This window comes from Ipomoea nil, unplaced genomic scaffold, assembly GCF_001879475.1.
Source record: "Ipomoea nil cultivar Tokyo-kokei standard unplaced genomic scaffold, Asagao_1.1 scaffold2926, whole genome shotgun sequence".
NCBI lineage: Eukaryota > Viridiplantae > Streptophyta > Magnoliopsida > Solanales > Convolvulaceae > Ipomoea > Ipomoea nil.
The window spans coordinates 2703063-2729636 of NW_017619354.1; the positions used below are offsets into that span (position 1 = coordinate 2703063).

General features: G+C 36.1%; 6 protein-coding genes and 1 non-coding gene across 8 annotated transcripts; 3 read left to right on the forward strand and 4 right to left on the reverse strand.

The window, feature by feature from the left end:
- The first annotated feature begins 735 nt into the window (after positions 1-735).
- On the forward strand, positions 736-4995 carry LOC109161778 (putative calcium-transporting ATPase 11, plasma membrane-type). 2 transcript variants are annotated; one of them, XM_019310281.1, is made up of 8 exons: positions 736-822; positions 946-1131; positions 1267-1321; positions 1403-3393; positions 3472-3630; positions 3789-3960; positions 4077-4375; positions 4541-4987. In XM_019310281.1, the coding sequence occupies exons 2-8, from the start codon at positions 991-993 to the stop codon at positions 4841-4843; spliced, it is 3120 nt and encodes a 1039-aa protein (XP_019165826.1). In that variant the 5' UTR covers positions 736-822; positions 946-990; the 3' UTR covers positions 4844-4987. The 2 variants fall into 2 exon arrangements, with proteins under 2 accessions (XP_019165826.1, XP_019165827.1); XM_019310282.1 differs by lacking the exon at positions 736-822 and having other exon boundaries at positions 884-1131; positions 4541-4995.
- Positions 4950-7046, reverse strand: LOC109161785 (probable sugar phosphate/phosphate translocator At5g04160). The gene is made up of 4 exons (XM_019310293.1): positions 6449-7046; positions 5801-5904; positions 5464-5692; positions 4950-5347 (listed from the first exon to the last, which is right to left on the reverse strand). The coding sequence occupies exons 1-4, from the start codon at positions 6911-6913 to the stop codon at positions 5201-5203; spliced, it is 945 nt and encodes a 314-aa protein (XP_019165838.1). The 5' UTR covers positions 6914-7046; the 3' UTR covers positions 4950-5200.
- A 2160-nt stretch (positions 7047-9206) lies between these two features.
- LOC109161781 (probable glycerol-3-phosphate dehydrogenase [NAD(+)] 1, cytosolic) lies at positions 9207-11673 on the reverse strand. The gene is made up of 5 exons (XM_019310288.1): positions 10900-11673; positions 10531-10752; positions 9943-10190; positions 9654-9793; positions 9207-9571 (listed from the first exon to the last, which is right to left on the reverse strand). The coding sequence occupies exons 1-5, from the start codon at positions 11558-11560 to the stop codon at positions 9448-9450; spliced, it is 1395 nt and encodes a 464-aa protein (XP_019165833.1). The 5' UTR covers positions 11561-11673; the 3' UTR covers positions 9207-9447.
- Positions 11674-14559: 2886 nt separating this feature from the next.
- LOC109161784 (transcription termination factor MTERF5, chloroplastic-like) lies at positions 14560-16074 on the reverse strand. The gene is made up of 2 exons (XM_019310292.1): positions 15947-16074; positions 14560-15814 (listed from the first exon to the last, which is right to left on the reverse strand). The coding sequence occupies exons 1-2, from the start codon at positions 15973-15975 to the stop codon at positions 14740-14742; spliced, it is 1104 nt and encodes a 367-aa protein (XP_019165837.1). The 5' UTR covers positions 15976-16074; the 3' UTR covers positions 14560-14739.
- A 2477-nt stretch (positions 16075-18551) lies between these two features.
- Positions 18552-21412, forward strand: LOC109161786 (S-formylglutathione hydrolase). Its single transcript, XM_019310294.1, has 7 exons — positions 18552-18765; positions 19216-19333; positions 19684-19731; positions 19988-20184; positions 20486-20584; positions 20683-20748; positions 20967-21412. Exons 1-7 carry the CDS (start codon positions 18619-18621, stop codon positions 21144-21146), a joined length of 855 nt encoding a protein of 284 aa, XP_019165839.1. The 5' UTR covers positions 18552-18618; the 3' UTR covers positions 21147-21412.
- Positions 21413-22668: 1256 nt separating this feature from the next.
- Positions 22669-22740, reverse strand: TRNAT-UGU. The gene has a single exon. It is a non-coding gene; the product is annotated as a tRNA-Thr (tRNA).
- Positions 22741-22834: 94 nt separating this feature from the next.
- LOC109161783 (eukaryotic translation initiation factor 3 subunit E) lies at positions 22835-26349 on the forward strand. Its single transcript, XM_019310291.1, has 8 exons — positions 22835-23108; positions 23782-23936; positions 24320-24547; positions 24649-24770; positions 25119-25338; positions 25433-25575; positions 25842-25979; positions 26081-26349. The coding sequence occupies exons 1-8, from the start codon at positions 22898-22900 to the stop codon at positions 26184-26186; spliced, it is 1323 nt and encodes a 440-aa protein (XP_019165836.1). The 5' UTR covers positions 22835-22897; the 3' UTR covers positions 26187-26349.
- Positions 26350-26574: the final 225 nt, after the last annotated feature.

Genomic DNA, 26574 nt, shown 5'->3' on the forward strand with positions numbered 1-26574 from the left:
TGGTTCTATTTGATTATAATAATAATAATAATTATTATTATTATTATAAAAAGTATCAAAACTTTTATTAAAAAAAAAAATAAAAGAACCTATCATCAATTCATCATACCATATTTGTAAAGCTGGTGGTAAAATTTTTGTCTAATCAACTCTTATTCTTCTTGGAATAATTTTAGGGATGAAAAAGAAGGAAATAAATAAAATTACAAAAATGATTATTTTCACTTCTGGACAAAATTCATTGATATGACAAATTTACAAGTGTAGTTAATAATACTCTATGATGGGTAAAAACAAATGTATGTTTGTTGAGGCCTTGAATACAAACCTATCTTTTAATGTTCATCACGATGTTAAAGCATCCCAGAAACAAACATGCAACTATGCAGCAATATAGAGTCAATAAATAACATAATATTTCACTATTTATCTGTCAATCAATCGCCAAGAAAAGAGAGGTAAGAGGCCTAATTATTGGGGCTAATTATTGTGAATAAAGAAGGCAAAATAAGTATTTTTCATGATTTTTTACAAGGTACTGTAATATTTATTTTATGTTTTCTCAAACATTTTCAGTCTAAAAAATTTAAGCCTTTACTAAATCAAACGAGTTTAAACCTGACCATGAAATAGTATGATAGTTGGCAACAAAATAAGTCATTGATTACAAAATTTCCACACGTCAAGAAATAGAGAGAAGACTGACAAGGAAGTCTTTTATAAAAGGAGAAAAGAAATACAAATTTTACGTTTACATTATCTTTGTATTCCTCTGTTTTCAGTTATCACCAATCCAAATCTTCTGTTGACCCTACAGATTCAGTATGTAATGTAAACACTTAAAAGAAGTTAGAATAAAATGGTATTGATCGGCTTGGCTCTTCATCCAAGTTTGTTAGCATATTCTATGGTTGTATGTATAGTTAACTGTTACTGCTGCTGCAGCTAGCCGAAGCCGGTATATAGTACTAGTTTTTCTCACCGGAGAAAATGGAGAAGCAGTCGTCGGATGAGGCCCGAAGACGGTGGAGGGAGGCTGTTACTCTCGTCCTAAATCGTCGCCGCCGCTTCCGTTACACCCCCAACTTTGAAAAACGCGACGAGGCTATGCAGATTATGCAGAAAACCAGAGTAAGGACTCACGTTTTACACATCTTATTTATTTATTTATTTTGTCTGTGAGAATTTCGGTTATTAACTTTAGTTGAATTTCCAATTTCCAATTCTCTGCGATAATAATGCTTCATTTGCTACATGTTCTTCAAGGAAAAACTTCGAGTTGGTTTTATGGCTTATTTGGCAGCTATCAAGTTCATTAATGGTGAGTAGATCATTTGTTATCTATGTTTCTACTCTTGCTTTTGCTTGCTTCTTCATATTTCACCTTTCTACTTTTGTACAGCCGGTGATCGTGCTAAGTCTCCAGAGGAGGTGGGAGATTTAGGAGATGAAATTGAAATTGAAATTGAAAGAGGGTTACTAGAAGTGGCCGGGGCAGCAAGCTTCAGAGTTCACCCAGATAAACTTGCAACTATTGTTGGCTCTTATGATATCAATGCCTTAAGGAAAATTGGAGGAGTTGAAGGCCTTGCAGCTAGGCTGGGAGTCTCCTTAAATGAAGGAATCCAATCTGGTGATGTGCCTATCAGACAAAGTGTATATGGATTCAACAAATTTACTGAAAAGCCTTTTCGGAGCTTTTGGACATTTGTGTGGGAGGCATTTCATGATTTAACACTCATAATCCTAATGGTGTGTGCTGTTGTCTCCATAGCTGTTGGCCTTGCCACTGAAGGGTGGCCAAGAGGCATGTATGATGGTTTAGGAATTATAGTTAGTATATTCCTTGTTGTAATTGTTACTGCCATAAGTGACTACCGACAGGCTTTGCAGTTTAAGGATTTGGATAAGGAGAAGAATAAGATATTAATCCAAGTTACTAGAGATGGATATAGACAGAAGGTGTACACGTATGACTTAGTTGTTGGAGATGTTGTTCATCTGTCGATTGGCGATCTGGTTCCAGCTGATGGAATATTCATATCTGGATACAGCTTGCTAGTCGATCAATCAAGCTTGTCCGGTGAGAGTGTTCCAGTGAACATACATGAAAGAAGGCCTTTTCTTTTGTCAGGAACCAAAGTGCAAGGCGGTTCTGCAAAGATGCTGGTGACTACAGTTGGTATGAGAACCGAGTGGGGTAAGTTGATGGGAACACTTAGTGAGGGAGGAGAAGATGAGACCCCGCTTCAGGTTAAGCTCAATGCAGTAGCTACAACTATAGGGAAAATAGGACTTGCATTTGCTATTTTGACATTTTTGGTGTTGATGGTCAGGTTTCTGGTGGAGAAAGGACTTAATCATCAACTTACCAATTGGTCTTCTGCTGATCTGCTAACACTTTTGAATTACTTTGCAACTGCAGTAACTATTATAGTTGTTGCAGTTCCAGAAGGACTTCCTCTAGCTGAAACACTGAGTCTTGCATTTGCAATGAAACAGTTAATGGACAACAAAGCACTGGTGAAGCATCTTTCTGCTTGTGAGACGATGGGATCTGCTACTTGTATTTGTACAGATAAAACTGGGACACTAACAACTAACCACATGGTGGTTAATAAGACATGGATTTGTGGGAAAGTTAACATGGTAAAAACTTGTCATGACAGGGGCAACATTAGTTCAGAGATTTCGGACAATGTGTTAGCCATTCTTCTGCAAGCAATATTCCACAATACAGAGTCTGAGGTGGTAAAGAATAAGGAAGGAAAGATATCCATTATGGGTACACCGACAGAATCAGCCATATTGGAATATGGATTGGGGCTGGGTGGTGATTTTGATGATCAACGGAAGGATTGCAAGCTTCTGAAAGTTGAACCTTTTAATTCTGAAAATAAAAAAATGTCTGTGCTAGTGGCTCTTCCAGATGGAACTATCCGAGCTTTCTGCAAAGGTGCAGCTGAGATTGTATTAAGAATGTGTGATAGGGCAATTGATGGCAATGGAGAATTTGTTCACTTGTCTGGAGGACAGGTGGAAAATATCACAAATGTCATTAACGAATTTGCCAGTGAAGCTTTACGTACTCTTTGCTTGGCTTTCAAAGACATTGAAGATGGTCGTCTTGAAAACAATATCCCTGATTACGGCTATACATTAATAGCAGTGGTGGGAATCAAGGATCCAGTTCGTCCAGGTGTCGAGGATGCAGTAAAGACCTGTCTTGCTGCTGGAATTAAAGTGCGAATGGTCACTGGTGATAATATTAACACAGCCAAAGCCATTGCTAAAGAATGTGGCATATTAACCGATGATGCCTTTGCCATTGAAGGATCTGAATTTCGCAGAAAAACTCCTGATGAGTTGAGGGAATTAATACCTAGAATTCAGGTGCACAACTGATCTTGTTATCTCACTATGTATGTGATGTTAATATATTGTTGCTAAACATTTAAACCGTCAATGCAGGTCTTGGCTCGGTCATCTCCCTTGGACAAACATGTGCTTGTAAAGAATTTGAGAGGCATGTTTAAGGAAGTGGTTGCAGTTACTGGTGATGGGACTAATGATGCCCCCGCCCTTCATGAGGCAGATATTGGTCTTGCTATGGGTATAGCTGGAACTGAGGTTGGTTTATGAAAATTCATGAACTATAGTTTGTTATAGTATTTTTTTTTTTAGCATACATAGTTATATTGCAAGATATTCTATTGAATTGTTTGCAAAGAGTTAAAACATACTGAAATCATCATCATTTTGTACCCTTGGCTAAATGACTTCATTAGGTGGCAAAAGAAAGTGCTGATGTAATTGTTCTGGACGACAATTTTACAACTATTCTTAAAGTGGCTAAGTGGGGGCGTGCTGTTTATTTAAACATCCAAAAGTTTGTGCAATTCCAGTTAACTGTCAATGTTGTCGCCCTCATGATCAATTTTCTTTCTGCATGTATCTCAGGTAAGCTGTACTTCTCTGGCTAGCTTATCTTACCATGAATGTCAGCTTATGCTAATAGAAGTGAAAAACACCTGTGGAATACTTCTAATCTTTTTAATTTTGATTTTGATTTTCAGGATCTGCTCCTCTTACTGCTGTGCAATTGCTTTGGGTCAACCTGATCATGGATACGTTAGGTGCACTCGCACTCGCTACTGAACCTCCCCATCAAGGAATGATGGAAAGGCCTCCTGTTGGGAGGGATGTAAGTTTTATTACAAAGGCCATGTGGAGAAACATTTTTGGTCAAAGTGTTTATCAACTGGTTATCCTTTTAGTCTTCAATTTCTCCGGCAAACAACTATTGAGACTTGAAGGAACAGATGCCCAGGCAGTCCTCAATACTTTTATATTTAATACCTTTGTGTTCTGTCAGGTATGTATATGATATCTCACTTGCCCCATATCTTGTTGGTTTCATTTGGAGAGTCATCATAACATATATTGCTGAAACAAAAACCCACCCTATTTCCTGGAACACTTATATTTGCAGAACTCCTGTGGGTTTCTTCTAACTATGTTTTCATTGGTTTCCTTTCAGGTCTTCAATGAAGTAAACAGCCGTGACATTGAGAAGTTGAATGTTTTCAGTGGCATAATTGGTAACTGGATATTTATAGGTGTCATGGTTTTCACAGTTATCTTCCAAGTTATCATCGTCGAGTTTCTGGGCACATTTGCTAGTACTATACCACTGAGCTGGCATCTATGGTTACTCAGCATCTTAATTGGCGCTTCAAGCATGATCGTCGGAGTGGTTTTGAAGTTGATCCCTATTACTGAAGGAACTGTTAAGCAACATGATGGCTATTCTCTATTGCCCAATGGTCCAGAACTGACTTAAGATGCAGGACTGAATATAAAGCCTTGATGATCATCAAATCATTATTGCCGGTGTAAGTCTATATACAGCAGATTTTGAAGTTTAGCATGTCCAGTACAGTTATCTTTTTCTGTTTCTTCATTAGTATTATTTTCTTGAACTGAATCTGTGTATCCTTTGTGTGATAAAGATCTTAACTTCAAATATTAATGAAATATTAAAATATCACTTTGAAACAACCACATTAGAATCTGTCACACACTGCTTACACATCCTATATGCAGGAAAAGTATAACGCTATAATGAAAAGTTATCCTCCACCTATAGTTTAACACCTATATATATATAACCCTACAAGGAGCTAGGAGGGATTACGCTTTAGCTGTACCTCCTCTTGGCTTCCCCATAAGCAACAACCCCCATAACTGTAATTGTATAGCCTGCAATTCCTATGAAGGTTACAGGGTTTTGGAAAATAAGTATTGAGATCACAACAGCAACTGCACCTTTTGCATTGCCTAAGACCTGCAGAGATTTAAGATGGAGAAAAATGTGTATAGTAGTTGGATGGTTGAATGAACTCAACACGTACTAAGCATTAAAGCAGTCTAAATTTAGAGCAGCTGCAAATTAAAACAGACCTGGAGTGTTAGTGCACTTGTATGCTTGGTGACCAGAAAGTTTAACAGGTTGGCTCCATATGCCATTGTGGAATTTACGAAAAGAAGCAACCACAGATGACTGTGGTTCGCCGCAAGTGATTGAATGACATCTATCACGTTGCGCTCCATCACAAGTGTTGCAGGCAATAGGACCAGAACTGCTATTGGTGACATGTAAAGAAGCAGGTTCATGGAGTTGAGCTTTTCCCTGAAAGGAAAAGCCAATTAAGTGATTTGTTTATGAGATAGATAGATGCAGAATATAGTGGTTGATAAATAGACAGTAGCAGCAGACAGATGAGAGCAATTATATTACTCTTCAGAGGAAAGGAGAACACCCTGAAGAACAGACTTGAAAGCTCTTGCAGAAGTTGATCCTATGCACATGATAAACCCATACCAATGGAAGCTCGGCTCACCCTGCCATTCAACAGATAAGTTAATGTTAAATCTTCCAAAACAAAAAAAAGTCCTAATAGCTAGTGGGAATTGAAATTAGATTTGTTTAGTAAAAGGGTTAGTTCCACTATTTTGTTCAACTTTCTTGTAGAAAATTGCAGATTTGAGGATTCCATCACAGCCAAAATCCTGCCTGAAAGTCTCTTCACACACACACACATTTCAATTCTTATATGTATCATGCAATGTATGTGCAGTGAATCAGTGACCTTTCAAATATAGACATCGACATCCGTGAATCAACAACTTTATTCTTCTTATGGCATGTTTGGTTTAGGGTATTTTATTCGTCAGAATCACAATTTCCCCTGTCTGTATCCGGAATAGGCATTCCCCAAGCTCCCATCACATGCATTACCATTACCATTACCAAACAAGGCACAGATGATGAGATAAGCATTCACAACATTTCCAGATCTGACGCCATTTAATTAATTTCACTTTTTTTAAAACTAGAAAAATGACAATATAGATAGATAGATAGATAGGGGTATAAAAAACATACTCCGCTGGCGATGACAACGCCGGCGACGACGGGGACGAGGGCGGTGTAGGTGACCCAGGCCTCCCTCTTACTAGTGATGAGGTAGGCAAAAAAAGCGGTGAAAAAAGGGGTGGTGGCGCCGACGGCCTGGTTGAAGGAGACAGGGAGGTAGCGGAGGGAGATGTTGCCGCCGACGACGGAGGCGCAGAAGACGACGCTGAGGGTGGAGATGCGGAGGAACTGGGAGCGGGACTTGATGTGCTGGAAATTGACGAGCTTGAGGAGGACAATGGAGACGTAGCTGAGGAGGGCGCAGGCTGTCATGTGGCACATGGTGAGGAAGATTGGGAAGGCGAAGCCATAATTGGAGAGGAGATATTTGTTGAGGAGGAGAACGCCGATGTTGGAGGAGTACCAGAGGAGGATGAGCGTCAACACCAAGAGGGCTTGCTTTCCTGAGTCGGAGGACGTGAAGAAGAAGACCATGGTGGATATATATATATATATATGGCAAGCTATCCTAGCTTAGCTCCTCCGTTACAGCCTTACAGGCGGCGGTGGTGGTGGTAATGGTAGGAAGCTCTCATGGATGGGAAGGTTTATTTAGTTTTTGGTTTATTAATTAGCTAGTGTATGTGCATGTGGAATTGATGTATGTGCATTGATCAGATCAGCTAGCTAGATGTAACATACATACATACATAACATACGTAGATACGTGAGTTATGTTGCATGCCAAAATATCCGATCCGATCCTAGCTAATATATGAAATTGCGGATTTGCCCGGGCACCTCAACTGGTCATAGAGGTGAAAGTTGAAAAGAATGACCAGGGATCGAGTCTCACCAGTCACAGATGAAAGGTCTAGTCTCTGTGCAGGGTTCATGTTCAGTTGAATTATCATGATTTACATCCTCCCAGATGCTCTGTCGGGCCGTAGGGACCTTAGGGTTGGGGTTCAACTTTTTGGAAAGAATAAAATTGCGGATTTCAAACATAAATCAAATTTTAAATTAGGCATTTATAGCTCACATGTGCTATTGCTATTGCTATTGCATCAACTACAATTACACATAATATTTTTTGTTTCACCAATATTACAAGGACAAGTGCATGCTAATGTACAAGTGTTTAGCAATTAGTGTGATTGTGTTGGTAGATAATTATACCAGTTGGTAATATCAGTGCTTATAAAAAATGTTTGGTAAATTAAATGTTTACATTCAGTTGACTAAATATGTAGTAAATTAGATGTTTATTTTCAGTCGGACGATAATATGTGAACCATTGAATCTATTGTTTTATTAATTGAAATATCTTTACATTATTTTATTATTTTAACTATTATTATTAATGTCATAATTAAAAAGAAGTAATTAATTATAATAATTTAACATTAAAATGTAAACTCAAATAAAAATTGAATACATATAAATATCACAACCAACAACTATTAAAGATAAAAATTAGACTTAAAAAAACAATTAGATAATACCAAAAGTTACTTCAACTATTTAATAACTTTTTCATTTTTTTGTATATATACTGTCATTAATTAATAAGCTTAGCTTAAAAAAAAAAAAAAAAAGGAGAGAGAGAGAGAGACTTTGTCTAACGCTTATTTTAGTTAGTCAAACAATTAAAGTTCATTAAATCAACTAAAATTTCATTGAAAAACTATATATCAAACACCCCTATCTAATACAAATATACAATCTATATACCATACATGATTACAGAAGACAATGGTGCAAAATAACACTAGAAATTCTGTAAAAAAAATAATATAAAATATTTAATCTTTATTTTCCTAAACTCATCACAATTTTAAAGTAATTAAGTATGTATTTATTATTTTAAAACTTATTGTTAACATTTAATTTACAAAAGTCATAACGGTTTTTAAGAAGTAGAATAGAGATATATAAAAGATAAAAGTTTATTAAATTTATATAAAAAGTATAATTATACATCTCAATTTAAAAATCTTACAAATATTAGACTTAAAAATAAAAGTTATATTTATTCCATTTAAACCAAACATATCCAAACTATTTTAAATGTAAGGTTTGAAAATCACTTGAAATTAAAATTGTGTTAATTTTATAACATTAATAAAAAAAATTAAATTTAAAAAAATAAATGTTATTAAACAAGTTTTCTAAACAAAAAATAGAAAATAGGAAACTGAAAAATTAAAAAATCACATAAAAACAGTTTTTGTTAATAAACCGGTTATATTCCATTGCCTTATCTTGATTTTTATATAATCAGTCAAGAGTAAGAATCAAAAGGGAGTTGATGATGAAATCTTGACATATTCTCAAGTAAGGTATTTTGGGAAGGTTTTTGAACTTTCAGGAATTTAAGTTTGAAAATAATTATAGTGATTTTTTATAATCTTCAAAATTCAAATGTGTGTGATGGAAGGATTTGACAAAATTATACTCCGTAATATCTTTCAAGAGAATTAATTATATTCGTTCACTCAAGGATATATAATCTATTTATTACGGTGGGTACTATACTTTGACTTTAAAGAAATCATCCTATCTTGTCTTTTTTAGAATGGAAGTTGCTTTTAATTTGAATGCCATAGGATTTTTGCAACATGGGTGAGTTGTGTTCTCACTTCTCACTGCTGAGACAGCAATAGTAAGATGTTGATTTCTTCAAACTAAGTCATTAACTTGCAGATAAGGAGGATTTAATTAGCATATTTTTGCAAGGTCATAAGATTAAAGCATAAATTACCAGAGTGCAGATAGAAACTACTGCACAAACTTCTTATATTGAATAAAAAATGCACATTATTTTAACAACCAGGGATCTGCCTGCTTAAACATAGTATATATGGTATCACATATCGAAACAGAGACACACACAAGATCGAGTAAGACGTGACTGAACTGTGGTTATAATAAATAAATTCAGTATACAAGATTTAGATTGTTGTTCAGAATGCAGCCATCCATCCATGGAAGACAATCTGTACATTTGTTGTTCTAAATCCGGTACCTCAAGGCTGTCCCAGGAGCGAAGGCCTGTAAAATGCATGGCTTTGTGCAATCTCTATTCGATCACGGGGATCGTTCAAGTTTTCATCCCTCAGTGCTTGGAGAATAGCCTGCACCCCTTGTTCCCTGGAATCCGAGAACTAACACTTTAGGTCATCTAGCCATCTAAGGAGCTGAAATTCAAAGCCGAATGAATTGAAGGACTTACCGTGTTATAAGCACTTTATATAATGTCTTCAAAATCGGGCAGAGCTCAACTGGAGCAACTGGTTTGTGCTCTCCTGGATGCAATACACTTAAACTCGATTGACTCAGAAGTTCATAAAATGCTCCAACAGCCGAAACTCCCTGTAAGGGTAGAAAAAAAAAAAAGCATAACAATCTTAAGATGAGTTATAATTCTGCATTTCGAGCTATAACAGACTGGGAAAATGGCACGAACTTTCGAAATAATTGAAGTTGTTCAGCAACGCTATCCTACATATCGAAACGAATACCTGAATTGTCCCTTTGCCAATAATGCTGTCACCCAAATCCAGGCTCAGTTCTCCCTTGGCTATCATTTGGCCATACCATGCATTACGACCTTTCAGTAAGGTCACGTAAGTGTCAGCTAGCAGAGGCCCTGCAAGCTTTTCGGGTTCTTCAGTTAACAGATGGGTGATAAATATCATTTCCGATGTGCAGTGAGCAAAATATACGGATTTGCTAGTAGCGCTCTCATTAGTCAATGCAGCTACCATTCCTGGGAATTAACGAAGCGTTTCAGAATTCACAATGAAATTAAATTATGATAAGTTATATCGTCTGATTCTATGGTGTGAGAATTGAAGCATGTACTCCATGGGTTATATGCTCAACACGTCCCCTCACGTGTGCGGTGGGTTCCAAGCAACACGTGGACCATAGTCGCTTATCGGGTGATGCCAAATTGAAGCATGTACTCCATCTCAACTAAAAGCTTAAGCTGATAGTTGGATTGCACATTAATGGTTATATGCTCAACAGTGAGAGTGTATGTAACTAAGAAACTCAGTGAATAATAGGTCTCGAATATTGCAAATCGAGATAAAATTTTAGCTTACCAGCTCCAATGGCATAAACATTTTTCAGACCTCCCATAACTTCGTGAGTCACCAAGTCACTATTGTCCCAGACAATAAAATGAGGTTGTCTCAAGAACTTTGCAAGTGGCTTTCTCCATTTTTCAGATCCACAGATCCGGGCGTTAGCATATTCCTTATTGTAAATCTCCGAGGCAATATTTGGACCGCCAAGATATAGGATATTCTCTATAGGCACTCCAGCTGCGATACAAATTAGACAGTCAAGAAACTGGAATATGCATCACAATTCACAACATTCTAGTGGCCTATATAGATTCTTTAAGGAAGTAACTTTTAGTTATAGATCAACTAGAGGCAACGAATAGTGAGAAAAAGATAATGGCTTACTTGCCCGATTAATCATCTGCGTGGGGGTAATTATATGGGGAGCTGGTACGAGTTCAGCCTCGATACCCTTTGCCAACGAGATGATGATTGGGACGGTCAATCTCTCTTTCCAATACTTACTGATCTCTCGAAACACATCTCGTGTTTCGGTTGAAGGTAGCCCGTTCACCACAATGTCAGCGTCCCAAACAGCCTCCTGCAAGTTGGTGACAACCTTCAAAGGACAAAGGGGCGTGTCGATCATGTTTAAGCAGAAGCCGTCTTTCAAAATCTCGTCAGCATAGAGGGTACGGTCGCCCAACCTTGCCTCGACATACTTGAGATAGGCACAACGCCTGATCAGCCTCCTCAACACGTCCTCCCTAGAATTGATCACCTCGAATAAGTGTTCTGCTGTCGCCCTGTCAACACCTCTTCCCGGCCTCCTCCAAATCCTGATTTGAACCTTATCTCGAAACTGGCCATAGCTATCCTGAAGCAAAGCTGCAAACACAGTGCCCCAAGCACCAGCTCCAATGCCAACAATCCTCAGCAAATCACCATCAACCTTGCCAAGAATTCGTCGAAGTTCATCCAGCTTCTCCTCTGAACCATTGTGGCCATTTATGCCCCCATTAGCATACACAGTATTCCCATTTTTCACCTCAATACTACCAACCATCTTGTCTCAAAACTCAAAACTACAAGGGCTCTACCAGGAAAATCTTTCTCAAAAACCAGAAAGACTAAATTTTTCCTCACAAGATCGCCCCCGAAACGAGCTAGAATCCCACTATGCTCAAATCTCAAACAGTAAATCAAAAAACCAATCTTGATTAGACAAACTCCCAGTTCCCAGAGGAATCAATTTATACCAAATGCCTTCAAAATATTGGTATTTTTTTAATTCCTTTCTTTCATTTCCGTAGAACCATATGTTTCCTTGCAAGTTAAGATCACTACAGAACAGAAATCTTTTTACTAGTAGAATTTTCACCTAAACTTGAACTAATCTCCCAACTTCTCTCTCTCTCTCGACCCACTTTGTTTCTCAAACCCACCAATTACAGTATTACCTCTCTCCCTCCTCCTAAAAATCCAAGAAATAAACGACAAATTGCAGTAAAAGATGATGGGTATAGCAACAAAACAAGCGAAGTACTATTATAAGCTATTATATGTTGATGTATTTAAGGATCAGAACCTGAATCAGCAGCTTTGTAATGTCCGTCTAAGGTTGTTCATCCACCCAACAGATAAAAATCCCAGAATAAATTAAGGAGAAAAGGGCAAAATTTTCCAGAAACCAAACAAACAAACCTTTGCGTGTGTGGAACAACAAAAAACTGAGTCAAAATCTCAGGAACAACCCCCCAAAGCAAAGGTTGTACAGAAACGCAGAGTGGCTGCCAAGTGTCAAAAAGAGTACAAGAATGAGAAATGCATGCACAGATGAGACCCAAATTCAAGGAAGTTGTTCGCAGTTGTCTGTGAATACTGAATAATGGGTGGTATGTATATTATATATAGGTGTTGGGGGGGAGCTATAAGGCTATAACTATAAGTGATTGAGTGAATATGCATAGTTGGAGACAGTTGTGCTTTGATGATGAGTAGAGGGTAACGTGCCATGCCAAAACTGCATTAATGAGTCGTTGTGGCGCTGCCAACCTCCTCATCGGCCATTAATTTGCAGGAAGGGAGGTGCTATGCTTCCATTTGCTCCTCCTTTACATTATAGATTTATGTCTTCAATTCTTGATATCATATGAAAAATGTTTTCCCTCTTCACTTATCTCTTCCGTAAGTAATAATCAAAACAAAGATCAAATATAAAAGTATAAAATCATCTGCTTTCAGAGAAAGTGAAGCATGACTCTTGTAAATACATATTAATGTACTATTAACATTATTAATGTAATATCTGTTCGTATATATCGACTAAATGGCTGAAAGATTTATTTTTAAAAGTAGAAGAGTATTTTAGAATTTAAAAAATCTAAAAAATGAAAATTGGGACCAATTTGTGATCTACGATTATGACCATGGGGAACACGTTGGGAAGAGGATAAGATTATGAAAGAGAAATTTGAAGTGTGATGAGTGTTCATTTACAAAGACAATGACGCCTACTCATACCTGCATGTACTCCTCATTGATTAGGACTTTCTTTTTAAATTACTACGGAGTATTTTTTACAAACAAAATTTGGTCTGACTTCATGTAAGAAAACAATTTCCGACCATGACATTAGTTTGCTAACCAAACAATTACAATCTTTCATAGAGAATTGTCTGACCCCGCTAAGAAGGTTTTAATCATATTATCTTTTAAGTACTTATTGTAAATTAATCTATCGTGTTTTGCTTGAGAAATATAATCTTAGCATTCATGTAATCTATCGTGGTTGGCTTAATCATGTTTTGGAAGCTCAAATTATGTGGGCAGAATTTCGTGAACAATTCAACACCAGGTGATGGTTGGAAATCATTAAAAAAAAAAAAATAGCTTTTTTAATTGTTTGTTGTTCCATATTGGTTTCACAACTTATTTTTCTCTCTTATAAAACAATCTTTCTAAGTTCTTTAAACCTTATAAAAAGGAAAGAAAGAGGAACCATGTGTGTGCCGCTCACCTTGCACGAGTATGAGGTGTGGTGTGGCAATATTTTGTTCAACGCTTTATTATTTCTGTCCTTTTTCTCAAAATTTTCCTCTTCCTTGTCCGCTAATTATTTTCATGATTGTGGACGTATTCAAGATCCACTTCCTACTAATTTCGTGCGATTTTGTAGCCTAAATGGAGAAGGATGTTGAGCTCGATGCTATAAATAGTCGTTCTCACCTTGCCCAAGATACACTACATTTTTACCGAGCTTCTTTCTTGTCTGCTTCCCCTACTTCTTCTGTGCTAGCATAATAGTCAAGTTCGTCTGTGTTACCCGTCAGAAGCGTGCCGAAAATCTCTAACTGCCCGCACCATCACCGGTAAAAAAAAAATACTTTTAATGTAGTGCTGCTAGTTGCTACAACACGACATTGAATCATGTTCTCCATCTTCCGTTCCCCGCATTATTATTTCCAAGTGTTCTTCGGTGTTGCTTAAGTTTTTCAACAGTGACTAGAGAATTGTTGAGTAGAGCTTGAAGAGCCAAGTCCAACACCATACTTCCCAAAAATGTGACAATATAAAGAAATAAAGTTTAGTTTCCACTTTCCACTACTAGCTATAATTTTGGCATAATAGTAAACGTTTGATTCTAACAAGTGATTTTAGAACAAAGTTGCGAGTTTGAGTCCCATCAAGGTAAAGACGTATCTGAACAATCATGTATACTTTTGAATTATATTCAGTATAATTTCAAAATATCATGTGCAAATCAATACTGGTGTGAGTTGGCTATTGCAGACTTTCATCTCCTACACCACTACACACTAGACCAGGCAGCGGCCATAGCTTCCAGTTGTGGCCAGCCAGCAAGCAAGCTTGCCAACCACAAGGAGGAGCTTGGTGTCAACTGTCAAGGACTTCAAAATCACACCCTGCTTCATCAAATGTTAAAGTGCTAAGAACATTTTATATCCATTTCACTGGAAAAAAATACCAGTAGCAGTAGAAGTGCAATAAATCAATAATTATAATTTTCCAATTTAAGAAAGGCTAAATGGCAGCAAAAACTACCATTGTGTATCTGTGCTGTTGCAGATCTCATGTATTGAATGATATAAATATATAATCCTAGGCAAAACAAAACCATTCCCTAAACTTAAATTTGGACACACTCCAGAATCCCCTAAAAAACTACTAGCATTAATTTTACAAAATCAGTAAAGTACATGGCACACACATTATAATCAAGCATCAAGCTCTCGCCTCTATGTGTGTGATTGTGGGGATGAGTAACTTCCGATACATCTCTATCAGTTCAGGAGCTTCCTTCTTGTAATGTTCAACAAACTTCTCTACGAATTGTGCTTCAGAAACCTTCAACATCTTAGCGAGCAGATTGAGATCCTTACGGATTAAGCCCTTTGCTAACAGAGTTTGATAAACCAAACCTCTAGGAATAATTCTCTTTTCCAAAGAATACAAAACAACCATAGGCTTTTTCAAGATTGCAGAAGATTCAAATCCCATTTTATTCACGAAAAAATCCATTGCTGACAGTACCTTTTCTTGCGAAGCAATCATAAACCAAGGATTCCTACTAAAAGCTTCAAAAATCTCGTTCTCAGCAAGCCCCCACTTCCTATAGCCCTCCATCTTCTTTTCCCATGTCAATTTACTCATGCAAGCAAGTGCATGGAATGCCACAAGAAAATTTTTCCTGGTTGGGTCAATTCCCAACTCCTTAAGTTCCTCCAAAATCTTTCTAAACTTATCTCTATACATCATGAATGTCAAAGGCTGGTTTGTTAAAAAATATACAATTTTGTGTTCAGGAACTCCCATCTCCTTCAAAAGCTGAACATTAGGTTCCAAATGAGCTTTGAGGTCCATAGAGAGAATATTAGGGTACCGCCTCACGGCCACTCTCATACTCTCTCGTGATAAGAGCAAGTTCTCAAGGAAACCGATAGTTGGTAAGAGTCGTCTCTCCAAACTGCTCCTTAAAGCAGAAGGAGCTACACATAGAATGTGAGTCAAATGTTCACCTGGGAAACCTAAAGACTTTAAAAATTCAAGCTTGGGTAAAAAGGATTTCTCAGGATTATATGTCAATATTGTAGGATCCCTTCTAACAATTTTTAAGGCCTGAGTTTCAGAGAATCCATGATTTTTCAAGAATGACAGCACAGATTCTGCTCTGTTTGGGGTTTTGAAGTTGATGTATTTGGAAGCTGATAGAGCCTTTTTTGGAGTAAACCCACATCTATTTATGAGGTATGAGACCGTGAATGAATCTCTTTTAGCATTGTTTGAGGTGGATTCGACACTAGCATTTGTTCCATACAGATTATAGGTGAGCGTAAATCTAACATAAGAATACCTCAAATGGGGTAAAGATTTGCATCTGAAATTCAACATTTTGATGCATTTCCAACCAAATGAAGGGAGAAACACTCACCTGTAAGGGAAAAATGCAAAATAAATCATCTCCCCGGAGTACTGGAATCCCTCGTTTGCTGCGATGAAGAAGACAACCCGAGAATGGAGCCGTTTATTTATTACGGAGTATTTATTCGGGAAAATTGCATCTTTCTCTATACCCAAATTCTGATCAATTCTTGGGAGGGCTTGGTTGGCATGAAATGCAATTCAATGAAATGATAAACTACATTGTTTGGTGGGAGGGATTGCAATTCCCTCACAGCAAGTTTGGTTCACATAATGAATTTTGAGGTAATAGGAATATTATTCCATAGGAATGGAATAGGCAAGGAATAGAATATAAATTGTATTCTATTGTTTGGTTCGCAGAAGGAATAGACTTAGGAATTATATTACAGTGTTTGGTTGATTTGAGGAATAGAAATGAAATATGTTTTAAAAGACATAAATACCCTTATAAAAATATGTGATGTCGATGGTGGTGGTGGTAGCGATGGTGGTGGCGGTGGTGGTGATGGTGGTGGTAGCGGTGGTGGTGGTTCTGGGGTGGTAGTGGTGGTGGTGGTGGCGGTGGTGCTGCTGGGGTGGTAGTGGTGGTGGTGGCGGTGGCAGTGGTGGAGGCGGCAGTGGTGGTGGGGGTGGCGATGGTGGTGGTGGCGGCGGCGGTGGTGATGGTGGTAGTGGCGACGACGATGGTGAAATATGATAAATTTATATATAGGATAAAAAAAATTAAGTTAAAGAAAGGGGTAAAAAAGAAAATAGATTCTAAAATATATTCCTGAGCGTTCAGTAATAGGCTAATACCAGGGGGCCCTAGTAATAGCTATTACCTTATTTGAGGTAATAAGCTATTACTAGGAATATTATTCCTAGTAATAGAAATAGTTACCAAACAAAATAATAGGCCTATTACTGGGAATGTTATGCCATTCCCGGCCTATTCCGTGAACCATACGGGCCTCAATTCATTGAATTGTAATTCAATGAATTCATTCATACAATGAAAAGGGAAAATGAATGAAATGACATATTTGCCCTTGAATGTTATTATTAATATTATTATACAATGGTATTTTAGTTTTATATCACTTCTTTCGTTTCCATTATTCCTCCCTACCAAACAATGTAATTGTAATTTCTACTACCTTATTCTTTTTCCACCGAATTACAATTCCTTTCATCTTTAATTCATTCATTCCAACCAAACACCCTGTCAGTGACTATATTTATTTTTAACCCTTGGACTATAAACAAAGTGACAAGTTTGATCTCAGACAATAAATTTTGCCTCAACTTAACAGAAATTTGGAATAAAGATTACAATTAGGTTATTCAATTCAAAAAAAAAATATAATTAGATTATTGAACAGTACAAATTCAAATAATTGAATCTAAAGTAACATATTGACTAGATAATTAGATGATGTGGCGTTTTAAAAATAATTTTAATAATTAAAAAAAAAAAAACATCTAGCCACCCCTCTTCCCCCCCCCTCCCGCCCCTCGTCTCCAGGGGAGATGAAGAGATACGAATTCTTCATTTGCGACAGAGATGAAGGTGGGGGAAGGGGAGTGGCCGATGGAGTTTTCCTTCTTTTTTTTTGTTTTTTTTTTTTTTTCAAAGCTTTTTATTTAAAATTCATTAAAATAATTTTTTTAAGAAAAAAATTAATTTGGTAATCGTCACGTCATCTAATTACTAGGTCAATAGGTCACTTTAGATTCAACTGTTTGAATTTGCGTGGTTCAGAGATTCAATTGTAATTATTTTGAGTTGGATGACCTACTTGCAATTTGGTGTATAATTCGATAGCATATTTGACGTTTATTCATATAAAATTCAAAAAATCATATTATTAGAGAGGTAAAGTGACAATTTTACATTTTATTTTCCTTATATTGAAACCACCTTTGCAGTATTATTTTCTACTTGAGTATCTTTCTTATATTGAAATTATTTTCGCAACATTATTTTATACTTTTCAAAGTTGGAATAATTCAAAGTAATCTAAGATTACCTAAAAAAACAATTGTAATCACATTACCGCCACATCAGCTTTGATGTAATATAACATTATCATGTAATCTCATAACTTGAACCAAACAAGGTAATATAATATTAGCAGATTCAAATTACTTAGATAATCTAATATAATTTGACTCAAACACCCCTTTAAAGTTTGCAATTAAACTCATTAACATATTATTTTATTCATCACTAGAGTTTTAAAGAGACTCAAGTAATACTCCGACTACTAAACTGGGCAAACGGTCAATCGGTCGGTGGTCACTTGATTTAGTGGTCAGAGGATCACCAAAGTCTCCCTAAAGGCCCAAATCACTAAATAAAAGATTTTTGAGTTTCAAGAAAATAAAATTTGAAAGCCTAATTGATCTTTTTATAGAAAGTTAACATATTTATTTTACCATTTTCTTTTAATTTTTTGTTCTCAGGAGAGCACCCTATTAATTTTTTTCTTAAAAAAAAAAAGGTTCTCTATATTAAATTTAATAACAGATAATAGATATATTTAATTAAAGATTAATCACGTGTCAGTGTGTCACCACAGTGCATATGTATTATTTGGATTGCATCAAATATTCATAATATCCCTAGCATCATTCTGCGGTCTCACCCCAAACCTTTCACTCTGTACTGTGAAGTGTGTCGGCGATACGGTGGAGATGGAGACGAAGCCTTCAGAAATCAGCAGCTCGAAGATGTTTGGAGGGTTCAACAAGAGATACAAGCACTACAGCCCAACTCTTGGATGCTCCATGACATTCCACATCTACTTCCCTCCTTCTCCTTCACCTTCCAACAAATTCCCTGTAAATCGTCTTCCTTTTTCTGTTATTTCAATTCCTCACTAATTGACGGGATTCATCAAGTTTCAATTTTTATTTCATTTTCAACATCTTATTTTCTGTAAGTGCCCGATGAAAGAGTTGAATTTTACTTTATTCGGTTAAGCCATTCTACTTGCACTGGATTGTGTATTATACTATTATTGCTTGGTTTATTGAATTCAAATATAATTTAGCATTTCAAAGATTCCCATTAGTGGGATCATCTCACTAAATTTTCGTTATTTTTCATCATTTATCATGTGTCAGTGATCTGTTTGTAAAGCTATGCTGGAAGCTTAATTTGCTTGTTGAGTTATTGTCCATAATGAACCAACAATTCAATCTGAATTTTGGATTGGGGGAAAGCGATTTTGTTTCTTGAGTTACCCAATACTTGAACATGCATAATGGTACCTTGAACAATGCTTTTAGGTACTCTACTGGCTCTCCGGCCTAACATGCACAGATGAGAACTTTATCGCTAAATCTGGTGCCCAACGTGTTGCTTCAAGTGAGGGCGTTGCACTGATTGCACCAGATACATCTCCAAGTGAGTCGATTTCTGAATGTGGCATTGTTTAATTTCTGTTTTCTGACTCGTTAGAGAAAATTTTTCATACTTATTTAAGTGGTTTACTTTGACCATTAATATTTTAAAATGCTTCTCAATAAATTGGATTTTTAAACTGCAACTTGTGTTTTGGTAAGCCTTGAGAGGAGGTGATGTCATTTCAGAATCCATTATTATTATTATTATGCTTTACAACAGAGATATATGATTCATGTATAGCAGTATAGGCATATTCAATTTCATTATGATCAACTAGAAGGGATTTTCTTGAGCTCTTTTTGGATCTAAAAGCTGTAGTCCTTACTACATATTTCCTGTTTTTGCTACAGGAGGGCTGAATGTTGAAGGAGAGTCTGATAGCTGGGATTTTGGTGTTGGTAAGCAAAATTTGTGTTCTTTAATGTCAATTAAGCAGTACGTAAATGAGAAGTGCTTTGTGTTTGACCTATTAGGTCTTGCCAAAAAGTAAATAAATTGAAGTAGGCACCTCACTCACTCACTGTTTGCAATCTACACTAATAGTACCAACGTGTGTTTAGACATGTCTATCTCAAGATCATACATTCAAATGTGAATTTGAATGCAAGCTTCATTGACCCCTGTGATCAAGTATTAATGGATTTAATGGAGTAGGTGCTGGATTTTATCTGAATGCAACCCAAGAGAAGTGGAAGAACTGGCGTATGTATGACTATGTTGTTAAGGAGTTGCCAGGACTTCTTTCTGAACACTTTCCACAGCTTGATACATCAAGGGCATCCATCTTTGGTCACTCAATGGGTGGACATGGAGCACTAACAATCTACCTCAAAAACTTGGACAAGTACAAGGTAAGTTAATTTCATGTTCTTGAACAAAAGATATGGTTACTCATTTCCTTTCCAACAAAACCTGTTATAGCTACGTGCCTATGAGTTAATCATAGTTTTGAAACATCTTCACTGCATTTACATGGTGTGTGTGATCGTAATTTCATGAGGAAGGGAATGACTCCAGTGCCCATGAAATTGTGTATAGTTTTTCATGGTTAAGATGCCCCAAATGGTTAAACCAACATTATCTGTTCTAAGAAAGAGATTTAGACACATTTGGATTCCTTTTATTGATACATTACTTTTGTTTATTTTCCAGTCAGTGTCAGCATTTGCTCCAATTGTGAATCCTGTGAACTGTCCTTGGGGCCAGAAGGCTTTCACAAACTACTTGGGTGAAAATAAAGCTGATTGGGAGGTATGATCTTGCGAGACCACATTAACTAGTTATCTTTAACATGCTTGTAGGAGTATTGAACTGATATGTGAGATGATATTAGTATTTTACGTGTGCAGCAATACGATGCTACCTGCCTTATATCAAGCGGTGCCAATCTCTCCGCCACCATTTTAATTGATCAGGTAAAATGCTCAATATGTGTAGTTCATGATTGCTATTATGGGCTAATCCTTACTTTGAGGTGAAACTAGAATGGGTACCTCTTCACGTATATATTGTTTTCGAGGTGTAGCTCTTGTTCTGTCTAGATACACATGCTTGTAATTGAGGTTTCATATCATTGCATATACCAACACGTGCTCTTTCTGCTGGCTTCTTATAACCTACGCAAATGTTGTAGGGAGAAGATGACAAATTCTTGAAGGATCAACTTTTGCCACATAAATTCGAAGAGGCATGTAGAAAAGCCAGCGTTCCTCTCCTCCTGCGATTGCAGCCTGGATATGATCACTCCTACTTTTTCATTTCCACCTTCGTCGATGATCACATCCGCCATCACTCCCAAGCCCTTCAGCTGTAACTGGGCAAAGCATTTACTTAATCTCAGAGATGCTTCAGGAGTGGTGTTCATATAGAATCTGTGTCCTACTGGGAGAAAGTAAGACAGAAATGTCGCGAGAGTAGTTCTCGTAATAAAGCCATTTGTGGTTGTGTGAATTGTACGTTATGAAGGTTGAGTATTTACAAGGTTTAATGGTTTCTGAGAACTGTGGATTATTGGAAGTATTTGGCAATGTGCTTCGGCTGGGCATCTTGTTAATCATCATAAGTAGCATATACTGGTAATCTCTAGTACTGCTCCAAATTGTGTCCATTTTTACAAACCAACCAACCAAAAAAGAGAGTATAACTTTGTTACTTTCTTGTGCTCTTTTACAGCATGTTTTGTTCACGGAATGAATTTTGAGGTAATAGGAACCAAACACGCTGTTAGTGTTTTATTTATTATTTTAACCTAAATAAAACAAGCCACTAAATATTCCTTGTTTTATTTCTTAAAAATTATAACCATCTTCATAGGCACCTATATTAGTATGGTGGTGTTTAATTTTATTTTATATCATTAATTAAATTTACATACATTATTCGGTGGTTTAGTAGACAATATTTAAGGGAAGTGACTAAGGTTCGAAACTTGTCAATGCTCCGGCATTTGACCATGTTTTGTGACCCACTATATTTTAATAATTAATTTGTTTCATTTTTATGTGAGTTGCAACGTTTATTGTTAGCAATAAGCTAGATATACAGAAACACTAGTAGTTTTCTAAGAAATATGTGTTTTCTTGCATAAATTTTGCCTATTGATTAAAGCACCTATTCGGATCTTCTTGATCATGGTTTTGGACTGCTTTCTCTAATTTATGTTGTGTGTAGTACTGCCAAAATAGACTGAAGAAGAAGATGTTTTTTTTTTTCAAATCCTCAATTTACCCTTTTGGGTTGATCGACAAATTACATTGATGTCCAATTCGGGTTAAAAACTAAAAAGGCATAGTCGGGGATCAAATTGAACAATTTTAGTAGTCAAAGATCAAATTAGTGAAATTCTCATAATCGAAGGACTAAATCGGCTTTTAACAATTCAAGAGACTAATCAAGTTTTTATATTTTACATATATTTTATATACAATATTACAAATTTATCTATTATTATTATTTTTAAATATTTAAATGTGTACATTATAAATGGTCATAATCAAAGATGTAATATTTTGTTTGTTATGATATTTGGTTGTAAAATAATTATTAATACGATTTATTTTTTTTGTGTAAACAATATTTATTGAGTTTATTTGAATTGAGTCAAGTTTAAATAATTAAAGTTTAAGTTGAGTCAAACTCAAACTCAAACTCAAATAAAATTTTTGATCCAATTTTACTGGGAGATTTTTTTGTGTAAACAATATTTATTGAGTTTATTTGAATTGAGTCAAGTTCGCATAACTAAAGTTTAAGTTGAGTCAAATTCAAACTCAAGTAAATTTTTTGACCCAATTTTACTGGGAGAAGAGGAAAAGTGCAATTAAAACCGGAAAAATTGCCCCCATGCAGGATCGAACTACAGACCTTCAGTTTACAAGACTGACGCTCTACCACTGAGCTATAGGGGCACGCGCGAAATGTTTCCAAATAATCTATTTAGATGTAATTAGGCGGTCATAAGATTACACGGCCTACTCCTGAAAGGAAACGAAACCCTAGTCGCATCCTTTTATCTTCTTTATCCTTGAACGCTAAAGCTGAACTGCCAATCTCCAGAGCGCAAGTATGGCGGCGAAGTATGATCTGACGCCGCGCATAGCTCCGCAACTCGATCGGCACCTGGTGTTCCCCTTGCTGGAATTCCTGCAAGAGCGTCAACTCTACGCCGATGAGGATATTCTCAAGGCTAAGATTGAGCTCCTCAACGATACCAACATGGTTGATTATGCTATGGACATACACAAATCCCTCTATCACACTGAAGATGTCCCACAAGGTACCCCTCATTCCCTTCTGCCTAAATATTTAATATTTATATGTTTGCTATGCTTGATAGTCAGTTAGATGTTCTACCTTTCCTGCAGCTAATTTGGTAGTGTTTTTGACCGTCTGTGCAATTTACTTTTGAATTTGTTGAATTCACGAAATCAGATTTTGTTGTTTTCTAATGTTTGCTTAAAAGTTCTGGTCTTCTTTATACGTCGCTATTTTTTCCCTGCTTTGCTTGCAACGGGCTACATAGTAACACATTAGGGTTCTGATGTTCTTTTTTCGGTTTCAATAAATTGTTACTCCGTATTTTAGATTCATTGATAATGAACAATCAGATGTGTTTCTTGGTGTCTTGGTCCCAATATTATACATCTGATTTATTATTTTGCTTAAAGAGTGTGTTTTGATGAATAAATCTGAAATCAATGTCATGAATTATGGCAGATTAGCCCTTTTCATATGTTTATTATATTTGGCAGTTGGCAAAATGCTTCAAGCTTCTAATAATTACATATGTGTTTGATTTAGGACTGTATGGTTTTGATTTTTTAGTGATTTTTTATACAAAGCTTACGTTGCTGACATCTGTCTGTACTTGTCCTGAGAATAATAAAATGCATGTTAGTGAGCAAACATAGCTTTATATTCTATTCTGATAGATGTGTGTTTCTATACAGAAATGGTGGATCGAAGAGTTGAGGTTGTTGCAAGGTTGAAGGCACTAGAGGAGGCCGCTGCCCCATTGGTTCAATTTTTGCAGAATGCAAATGCAGTTCAAGAGTTAAGAGCTGACAAACAGCACAATCTTCAATTACTCAATGATCGGTATCAGGTACATAGGATTGAATATGGAAAATTTGATTCAGCAGTTAATTTATAGTTTAGGTTTTTTTGATGTTTGAGACTATCTGTCTATGATATCAATTTATCAATGCTTTCAGATTGAATCTCTGCAAGGGAGTATGTAAACTTGTTGAGGAATTTTATTTTTCATTTTTTTTTTTTTATGATTGAAAAAAAAAGGTGGAAGCATATAATTTAGATGCCCTCATTTGAACCAGTTAAACAATGAATATAAATTTTCTGTTCTCATGATCATTGTCATATGTGAAAGCATTAAATTCACATGTGTCTCATGATAAATTTATAAACCAATTATTCAGTAAAGCTCCTATATTTCCAGCCACCATTAATGTGTAAAATTGTTTCTGTCAGATTGGTCCAGAGCAGATAGAGGCATTGTATCAGTATGCCAAATTTCAGTTTGAATGTGGTAATTATTCTGGTGCTGCTGATTATCTGTATCAATACCGGGCTCTTTGCACAAACAGTGACAGAAGCCTGAGTGCATTGTGGGGAAAGTTAGCTGCTGAGATATTAATGCAGAATTGGGATATTGCCCTTGAGGAACTAAATCGCTTGAAGGAAATTATTGACTCAAAGGTAATATCTTATCTTGATTTTTAAATGTTTCATAGATGTTTTCTTTATGACTTGGTTAGTCTTCTGTTGAGAAGGTGAATTTACAAATTGTGGTCTCGCAGAGTTTCTCAACACCGCTACATCAAGTTCAAAGCAGAATTTGGTTAATGCATTGGAGTCTGTTTATCTTCTTCAACCATGACAATGGAAGGACCCAGATCATTGACCTGTTTAACCAGGACAAGTATGCTCACTTGGTTTATCTGTTCCCTTTTCCAAGTCGCTGGACTTATTTATTCTTGCCTCTTATCTGCTTTACACACAAACATCTTTTACTTTCTGACCCTGTTAGATACTTAGATTTGTGTTATACTTAATCAGCATGCCTTTAGGAATTTGGTATATATTGCTAAATGTGTTGCTTAGTTTTACCTAAAGTTGAAATTCTTTTAGACTATTTGAATCCAGACCTAAAATTTGATAATCAAGTTTTCCTCTGCCTCTATAATTGACAAGCTTCCAATTTGTGTATAAACCTAGAATGCTATAGATGGCTTTAAATATTTATCTAATATGAAAAAATCACTTCTAGGTACTTAAATGCCATTCAAACAAATGCTCCTCATCTACTGCGTTATCTGGCAACTGCATTCATTGTCAACAAAAGAAGACGACCTCAGTTTAAAGATTTTATAAAGGTTATTCAGCCAGAGCAGTACTCTTATGCAGACCCCATCACTGAGTTTTTGGCCTGTGTTTATGTCAATTATGACTTCGATGCAGCACAGCAAAAGATGAAAGAGTGTGAAGAGGTGAAATATTCAATTTGGATGTTTGATTTTTATCTTGAATTTATATTTATTAATAATCCTTCTAATATATTTTCCTTTTCATTTATGTTGCCAGGTAATTTTGAATGATCCATTCTTGGGCAAAAGAGTTGAAGAGGGCAATTTTTCAACTGTGCCATTGAGGGATGAATTCCTAGAAAATGCTCGCCTTTTTATCTTTGAGACCTACTGCCGCATTCATCAGCGCATTGATATGGGGTATGTACCAAATACTTCTGTTACATCACTTAAAACTCCTTTGCAATCATCATCTCTGCTCCACCAAACATTATCGATCGCATTAAGCACTAGACAAGCTCTTAAATGCTGGAAATCTCAATGTGTGTTTATAAACCAAAACTAGATAGATATTCTGGAGCTATTATTTTATAAATATTACTTCCCTTTTATTAACTCTTTATTTATACTCCTTGCCATTCTAATAATAGTACATGGGACATAATACTTGACATTATTTGTTACAGGGTTCTTGCTGAGAAACTAAATTTGAATTATGAGGATGCGGAGAGATGGATTGTGAATCTTATCAGGACTTCCAAGCTTGATGCTAAGATTGATTCCGAAACAGGAACTGTTATAATGGAACCTACTCATCCCAATGTGTAAGTTCGATAGGAAAAAGTAGAGATAGTGATTCGATTCATATTAACCTACTAACAATTCTATGATTGTTTCTTATTGGTTTTTTTTGGGAATCATACAGTTATGAGCAGCTAATTGATCATACAAAAGGTCTTTCTGGACGTACATACAAGTTGGTGAGTCAGCTTCTTGAGCATGCCCAGTCACAAGCACAGCCTACCAGATAGTTTTGGTATTGAAGCCAAAGGATTTTTTGGTAGTCAATACTTTTCGAAGAGTTTTGTTTTGGTTTAGTTACTTATTTTAATGCTTTGTATTGTGTTAGTTTTATGGAATTCCAACTTTTTAAGATTGATGGATTTTATCATGGTACTATTTATCATTCAGTAATCTGTAGTGCAGTGTTCATAAATGGGTTTCTAATTCTTTGATTATGCGAAAAATCTGCTATTTAAGTTCCGTATCATATTGAACTCCTAACAAATTCCATGTTCTTTTAGTCAATTAGAACTTGGTAATTTTAAATCTCAAGATCAGCTTCACTCTTGGTTCTGACAATTCAACAAGGGATTAGTTAATATCTCTAATTAGAGCTCAGAGCAGCATTATACTGAA